The sequence below is a fragment of the Musca autumnalis genome, unplaced genomic scaffold (genome assembly GCF_047663935.1).
Source record: "Musca autumnalis isolate F117 unplaced genomic scaffold, ASM4766393v1 scaffold_2, whole genome shotgun sequence".
In the NCBI taxonomy this organism is placed as follows: domain Eukaryota; kingdom Metazoa; phylum Arthropoda; class Insecta; order Diptera; family Muscidae; genus Musca; species Musca autumnalis.
Genome location: NW_027411755.1, coordinates 35,650,075 through 35,658,617, shown reverse-complemented (window position 1 = coordinate 35,658,617; position 8,543 = coordinate 35,650,075). Strand labels below are relative to the sequence as shown.

Sequence of the window (8,543 nt, the reverse complement as noted above, 5' to 3'; positions counted from 1 at the left end):
CACTCCTTCCGGTACCTCCCCCACAAAAGTTCGGAAAATTTGTGCGTACGATAACTCTTGAAGGGAGTAACCGATGTAGTTCATACTTTGCACATTATGAAATTTCTACCAGACTTAGATGAGGTTTCAATATGGACTCAATCGGTAAACTCCTTCGAGTACCTCCCACACAAAATTTCGGAAAAGTTCAGTTTAGGACCTGCTCTCGATTCACCTTGGTTTTTGTTGTAACATCTTGTATTCACTATCCCCTATACGAAGGTGCAAGTTTCTTCAGGGGCAAGTCCATACTTCCTGAAAAAATAGCCTGAAAGTTGAAAAACAAACCCTATGACACCATGTTTATGGGTGGAAGCGCAAGATAATTCTCGAACGGAAATGCCGATTCCGGCCAAAATTTGGCCTTCGTAATATTGCTTCCACCTTACTTTAAGTTCGTAGATAAGCCATATCGGTCCATCCCTTCAGGTACCTACCCCACAAAAGTTCAAAAATATTCGGAAAAATTGTGCGCACGATAACTCTTGATGGGAGTGACCGATTTGGTCCATACTTTACACATTTTCATAATATCTACCAGATATAGATCAGGTTCGAATATGGACTCTATTTGTCCACTCCATCCCGTACCTCCCACACAAAATTTTGGATAAGTTCACTTTAAGACCTGCTATTGAATCACTTTGATTTTTGTTGAAGCAACTTACATTCGCTGCCTCAACTACGATGGTAAAAGTTGTTTCAGGGGCAAGTCCTTCTTCAGAAAACAGCCCGAAGGGTGTAAAAGCCCCCTATGGCACCCATATGGTCGGTCAATTCCTTTAAGTAACTTTTCCGCAAAATTTTTGAACTTTAATCCTAATCAACATTTTTGTCGACCAAAATTTTGAAAATTTTGTTGTGAAAAAAGTGTTTCAATTTGCCGATCTCTGTCGGCAAAGCCGACTGACACTTTTTTACTTGTTCTTTTTTCCGATTGTTTAATGACATTACGTAAAAAAACTGTTTCTCAAAGGGCATTGCCAAACACAAATTTCACTTAATTAAAACGTTGCACAATGAATGCTGTGGTAGTTATCACAGCCAGCAACCCTAGGATTGTTGTAACAAAGAGGATTGCCAATAATAAATTGTTAAGGGGTCGATTATCGATAGCAATTATCGTTGAGTGGAGTTGCTAGTTGTCAAAATTAATTTTTGTATGGCAACCTTCAACTGAAGTTGCGAATCTAAAGCTAGGTACACATTGTCAGTTTTGAATGACAGCTTTGTTGTTGCTTGCTAGTGTGGCCGTTTATTTTTGACATTCATCATGCAACCACAACATATTTTGTGGTTGCTGAACGGTTGGACAGTTATTGATAATTGCAAAAAATCGTCATTCAAAACTGACAATGTGTACTGTACTTAAGTTGACGAAGCGGCTATTTTTCAGCAACCAGTTATTTTCAGTTGCAGTAAATTTGCATGATTAATTAATTGTGTGTATCAAAAATATGGTGAAAATAACGACAAAGCAACAGTTTGAAATATTATTTGATAAATTGAGTGCAAATCCAAACTTAGCCCGAGGAGTTCTGGTTTTATGTGAAACCAAAGCCACAGCAGATGAGGCGTGGAGGTCTATTTCGGACAGTTTAAACAGCCATGGACCTCCAACACGAACACCTGAAGAGTGGAAGAGAGTCTGGATTCACTTTAAAGCTATGTTGAAGAAGAAAATGGCTCAAAATAAAAGAAGCTTCAACGCCACTGGTGGTGGTCCATCGGAAGAAATGAGTTTATCGCAATTTTTAAGATAGAGCTTTGTAATTTGGTATAGAAGTTTCTGTTACTCCTAGGATGTTTGGTATTACAAATGGGCTATATCGGTCCACGTTTTGATATAGCCCCCATAGAACGGTACCACCCGATTTTCGGTATTTTGAAGCTTTTAGCTTCATTATCAATGAAATTGTTGGAATTTGGTATTTAGTCTTCTTCATAAACGAAAGTTTGAAACGCTGTCTGAACTTGAAATGCTTCCTCCCAGACACGTGGAGCTTGCCGCAGTTGCGAGAGGATTTGGCATATACCTGTGACCTCCTGGGAGAATTACATTTATTTCGGTTCTTTCTTTCATGTTTTGATGGCAAAATTTGTCAGGACTTCTTCTTTGCTTGTGAGCACAAGGAAGAGCTTAGAGAGCCTGGCACTCTACAACATCTAAGCTCGAGCGTAAACTTCTTGGAAGTCTGTGGGCGGCACCGTTGACCTATATGGACTCATCCGCTGCCATCCATACTGCCTTGTCCGCCATAACAACGCAGATATCTGTAGACCCAATTCCACAAGTACTTCGAGTTGGCTCTTACAGATATTTTGGTAGTGATGCAGGTATTTCTTCCGTGCAACGAGTAAGGGTTACACCGCCCATGATCGGTCGCCAGATCCTCGTTTGCGTGAACAGAGGACACCAAGTCAGGAGTAGACAGTGGGTGAAATTGACGTTTGAAGAGCATAAGCTATGTGAACAAATATAATCATTCGTATTCGCGTCACTCTTCCGATTGTTATAAGCAATTCCGATCTCTACCAAAGGTGCAATACCGATCCAATAACATTGATCGTGGATTTTTTAAAGACTATTTTTTCATTGATCGTGGATTTTTTTAAATATTTTTTTTTAAATGGTGGATTTTTAAAAAATGTGTTATCAAAATTAGTGGATATTTTAAATACTTTTTTCGAAAACCGTGGAACTTTTAAATATGTTTATTTTTGTCGAAAATCGTGATTTTTTTTAAAGATTTTTTCGAAAATCGTGACTTTTTTTAAAGAAATTTTTTTCGAAATTCGTGAATTTTTTAAAGAAACAGTTTTAAATATTCTTTTTCTAACAAGGTGGATTTTTTAAATAATATCTTGAAAAATCGTGAATTTCTAAACAACAATCGTGGATAAAAAAAATATATTTTTTTTCAAAAATCGTAAATTTTTGAAAGATTTTTTTTCAAAAATCGTAGATTTTTTTAAGATTATTTTTTCGAAAATTGTGGATTTTTTAAATATTTTTTTTTTCAAAATTAATTTATTTTTAACAGAATATTTATCAAGAATCTTCTATTATTTAAAGAACTTTTTTTCAAAAATCGTGGAAAGAACATTTTTTTAAAATCGTGGATTTCTTATAAGACATTTTTTTCAAAAATCGTGGTTTTTTAAAGAATATTTTTTTTTCAAAAATCATGTATTTTTAAAAGAATATTTTTTCAAAAATCGTAAATTTTTTAAAGAATATTTTTCGAAAATCGTGGATTTTTATACCCTCCACCATAGGATGGGGGTATATAATATACCCCCATCCTATGGTGGAGGGTATAAAAGTCCACGATTTTCGAAAAATATTCTTTAAAAAATTTGTTTGTCATTCCGTTTGTAACTACTTGAAATAATCATTGTAGACCCCACAAACTATATATATTCTTGATCAGCGTGCAATTCAACATCGATATAGCCATGTCCGTCCGTCTGTCCGTCTGTGGAAATCACTCTAGCGTCCGAACGGATTGACGTTGGTGGATGAAATTTTGGGAAATCTATTATTTGTACGTAGAACTTTTGGTATTAAAAGCGGGCTATGTAGGTCCACGCTTTCGTATAGCCCCCATACAAAATGACGCGTGACTCGTCGTCGTTTTAAGGAATTTTTAAGATACTTGTCCCATTTTACCACCGAATTGGTTGGTATTTTGTGTCTCCAGAGGCAAAGAAACATTCCTACCAAAGTTGGTTTAGATAGGTCCACGTTTTGGTATAGCCCCCATATAACGCCCCATTTTTATATATTTTGAATGTATTAGTCCCATTTGACAACAGAATCGGTTGTAACTTTGTATTTTGTGTTACCAGAGGCTAAGAAACATTTCTACCATAAAATGTTTATATAGGTCCACGTTTTGATGTAGCCCCCACAGGACGATATCTCCCGATTTTCGGTATTTTGAAGGTTTTGGCCTCATTATCACACCGTGATGGCTGAAATTTGGTATTTAGTCTTCGTTGGGGGTATAAAACGTTCCCCCAGAAATTTGTAGGTATAGGTCCACGCCATCATATAGCCCCCATAGAACGGTACCTTCCGATTTTCGGTATTTTGAAGGTTGTGGCCACATTAATCCACCGCAATACCTGAAATTTGTGGTGGAGGGTATAAAAAGTTCGGCCCGACCGAACTTAACGCTTTTCCTAATTGTTTAAAGAATATTTTTTCATTGATCATGGATTTTTTAAAGAATATTTTTTCATTGATCCTGGATTTTTTAAAAAATATTTTTTCATTTATCGTGAATTTGTTTTTATTGATAGTGGATTTTTAAAAAATCTTGAATTTTTTAAGGAATATTTTTCAATAAACGTGGATTTTTTAAGGAATATTTTTTTTTCAATCCTGGATTTAAAAAAAAAATTCAAAAATTGTGGACTTTTTAAAAAATATTTTTTTAAATATCGTGGATCTTTTAAAGATTTTTTTTCGAAAATCGATGTTGTTGTTGTAGCAGCATATAAACCTACGTAGAAGCATAGGTTTAATGCTGGGTTGGCAGCCGCTGGCCGCAACACTATGGTTCCGGGTCAATCCGGTACGAAAGATCCTGCTTTTCCGTGAACCCGCGTTTTCCGTGGACAAGTCCATGCTTCCATTCTTCCTGGCATACTAACCCTGGAGTTATACGATGACCCACTGAAATGACAAGAGGGCGCGATATCTATCGAAAAGATATGACTCCCAATATAAGATCTACTTCCAAAACGGACTATGTCGGTCCATTCCTTTAAGTACCTCCTCCGTAACATTTTGAACTTTAATCCTACTCTACATTTTTGTCGGCAAGTTCAAACGTCCAAAAACGGCCACCAAATTCTGATTATACCCTAAATATATTGGATCTTTCCGTAGATGAAAGTTTCTATTCACATAGGCTGAGGGTATAACGCTGTAAGCAAAACCGACTGAAACTTTTTTACTTGTTTCTTAAAAAAATTCACCATTATTGAAAAAATATTTTTTAAAAAATCCACTATTTTGAAAAAAAAAATATTTTTTAAAAAATTCACTATTTTTAATAAAAAAACAACTATTACTGAAAAATCCACTACTTTTTAAAAAATCCACTATTATCGAAAAAATATTTTTTTAAATAATCCACGATTATTGAAAAGTATTTTCCAAAAATTCGCGATTTTTGAAAAAATATTTTTTAAAAAATCCTCGATTATTGAAAAAATATTTTTTAAAAAATCCACGATTAAAGAATATTTTTTAAAAAATCAAATACTTTTTCTCAATCGTGAATTTTTTAGAGACATTTTTTCTAAAATCGTGAATTTTTAATGAATATTTTTTTAAAAAATTGTGGATTTTTAAAAAAAATATTTTTTTTTTTTAAATTCGTGAATTTTTTAAAGATTTTTATTTTCAAAAATGGTGAATTTTTTAAAGAATACTTTTCAGATATTTTGAAGTTTTCAAAGATTTTTTTTAATAGTGAACTTTTTAAAGATTTAAAAAAAAAATCGTGAATTTTTTTAAAGATTTTTTTTAAATGTCGTGAGTATTTTTAAAGAATGTTTTTCAAAAATCGTGAATTTTTTAAAGAATTTTTTTTCAAAAAATTAGATTTTTTTGGTTACATACATCTTATGTATTTATTTTAAAGACTATTTTTTAAAAAAATCTTTATTTTGTTTCGAATCGTCTTAGGGAAAGAAATTTTCAAGAGACTAAAGTGTCTTTATTATCAAACAATTTAAATGCAAAAATATTTACTTTTACTAATAAAAAATGCAAAAAATCTAAGAAACTAAATATGATACACAGTTATCAATTATTAATAACAATAATTTACAAATATTTAGCTATACAAAATTTCTCTAGGGGCAAGGAATAGAATTGGGTTACAAATATTTAGCTATAAAAAAATTCTCTAGGGGCAAGAAATAGGATTGGGTTAGTAAGTTTTTTTGCAAACACTTTGTCAGTTTAGAGCTGGTTCTCCTCCTCATCAACGACATCCAAGTTAAGGCAATTCATCCAGAAGTTGTCCATGGTGTGATAGAGATGGGGTAAGAAGTTGCCAATTGAGTGATTTTCATCGGTGTAGGTCTGTAAGGAAGGGTAAAATTTAGTTTAGCCGCTTATCAATATGTTATAATCCACTTACCATTTCATCAAACAAAATATCATTGGCCTGCAGCACCTTGGCCAACATTAACGACTGCTGATAGTGCACATTATCATCTCCCGAACCATGGATAAGCAAAAAGTTGTGTGTGCGGAAATTTTTGACATCCTCCAGCACGCTAGTCTCCAAATACTTCTTCAAATTATCCCCTTCGGTTGGCAAACCCATATACCGCTCCGTATAAATGGTATCATAGTATAACCATGAGGTTACCGGTGCCACAGATACACCACATTGGAATACATTGTCATTATCATGAGCCAAGGTTTGCGCAGTCATATAACCACCATAACTCCAACCCCATATACCGGTACGTTCCTTATCGACATAGGGTAGGGTTTGCAGATATTTCGTAACAAAGATTTGATCTTCCACTTCGAATTCTCCCAAATGATTGTTAACCGAAAAGAGTAGATCTTTGCCTTTGTTGCCTGTACCACGACCATCAATTGTGGCATAGATGACTTCACGATTTGTTGTAACATAACCATCAAAACCCACGCTGAAACCATTGGTAACTCTCACCGAATTGGGACCACCATAAACATTAACAATCATGGGATATTTTTTATTAGCGGATTCATCCAAACTAGGAGGTAGCTGTAGTTTGACAATACCCATAGAACCATCGGCCAAGGTGACATTCATATAACGGATTTTTGGTCTTAACCGAGTTTCTAAAAATTCACGGAATTCCAAATTTAATTCCCAATCTTTGACCAGGGTATTTGTTTTGGTTGCAATAACTTTGGTATAGCTGGGATTGGGACCACCACAGGTGACGGTATAGTAGGAAAAGTTTTTGCTAAATGAAGCCGATGCTGATTTACACAGATCGCCATCGGTATCCTTTAAGTCACAGGTTAAGCAGTCATCATTGCTAAAGACGTGGTAAATGGAGGGATCATTGCTTAGGGTGGCCTGATAGAAACTGGAAAAATAGATAAAAAGTTCATTAAAATATATTTTTTGAAGAAATTTCAAATGTCCCCAAAGGAAATACTCACAGTTTCTTATTGACCTCATCATAACCATAGACCCTTAGGACAGTGAAATTGCCGCGTTTGGTCCATAGATTGGCTCCACTTTGCAAATCCAAATTCCAAACTTGATACCAATTATCTATCCAATAGGTAAACATGCAGCTATCACTTTCCTTCAAACACTGAGGACTGCCCATGCTAATCCAACCCTTTGGTTCTTCCAATCTCTTAACCTCATTGCAAGTTCCAGTGGTGCTACACAATTGCATGGAACCAATATTTTGACGACGGTTTAACCAGGTGATTAACAGTTTTTGATCTCTGGTCCAGGCAACATTTTGCAAAATATGATCATCGCTAACAATATCGGTGGGAGCCTTCAGTGTTACATAGGTGGGGTTTACACTTAAATCGAAAACTCGCAGAGCCACAACTGGATTGTTGGTACCCGGTTTGGGATATTTCAAATCGACTTCTTTGGGATATTGATATTCTGGATCTGCAGCTTCACCATAGAGGAAATATTTATAGGTCTCGACTTTGGTGTCATTGAAAACACCAACAACCAAATAATTGCCATCTGGTGACCACCACATGGCACTGCCACTGCTCAACACTTCTTCTTCATATACCCAATCGGGTATACCGTTATAGAAGACACCATTAACACCATCCGAGGTGATTTGTAACTCAATGGAATCATCAAAATGAATATAGACATTGTTGTTGTAAACATAACCCAAACGATCCTTGATGGGTGACCAGGCACAGTATTGCAGCTTTTCACCATTGTGGATGCTTATGGAAGTTCTGCAACAAGACAAAAATAATTAATACTGGTTTCCAATAATCTTTTATGTAACCTCCATCTCACCTTGTGGCAATATCAAAGACATCATACTTGGCAATGTAGGAATGTCTGAATATCTCCTCAACATCATAGCGTACCAAAATTTTGGTATTGTCTGGAGATAGGGTAAACGAGCTGCCACTTTTATAAATTTCCTATAAATATAAAGCATGAACAACACAAAATCAATATTTGAGGTTATGTGTTTTAAGGTTATGTTTTCACTTACCAAAAAATCTGCAGTTACAAAGCTACTGTCCTCACCACTTGCAGCATTAAATTTGTGAATTGATCTGTCGGTGTTTGTGTAGTAGAATTCCTCATCTGAAATAAGATAAAATAGTATTGAAAAAAATATTATTTATTCGTTTTATTTTAAAAATTTTGTTTAAAAAATCCAAAATTTTTTACAAAATATTCTTTAAAAAATCCATGATTTTTGAAAAAATATTTTTTTAAAAACAACGATTTTTGAATTTTTGTAAT

The 8,543-nt window shown here is 34.6% G+C and overlaps 1 protein-coding gene across 1 annotated transcript in view; it reads right to left on the bottom strand.

Moving 5' to 3' along the window:
• Nucleotides 1-5,752: 5,752 nt before the first annotated feature.
• The window catches only part of LOC141393916 (venom dipeptidyl peptidase 4), a 45,612-nt gene continuing 42,821 nt past the window's right edge, over nt 5,753-8,543 (bottom strand). The window contains exons 2-6 of the mRNA XM_073967543.1: nt 8,287-8,381; nt 8,082-8,212; nt 7,232-8,017; nt 6,204-7,155; nt 5,753-6,145 (exon numbers count right to left, since the gene is read on the bottom strand). Of these exons, the coding sequence (XP_073823644.1) occupies nt 6,023-6,145; nt 6,204-7,155; nt 7,232-8,017; nt 8,082-8,212; nt 8,287-8,381 (2,087 nt within the window). The 3' untranslated portion in view covers nt 5,753-6,022. The remainder of the gene's footprint in view (nt 6,146-6,203; nt 7,156-7,231; nt 8,018-8,081; nt 8,213-8,286; nt 8,382-8,543) is intronic.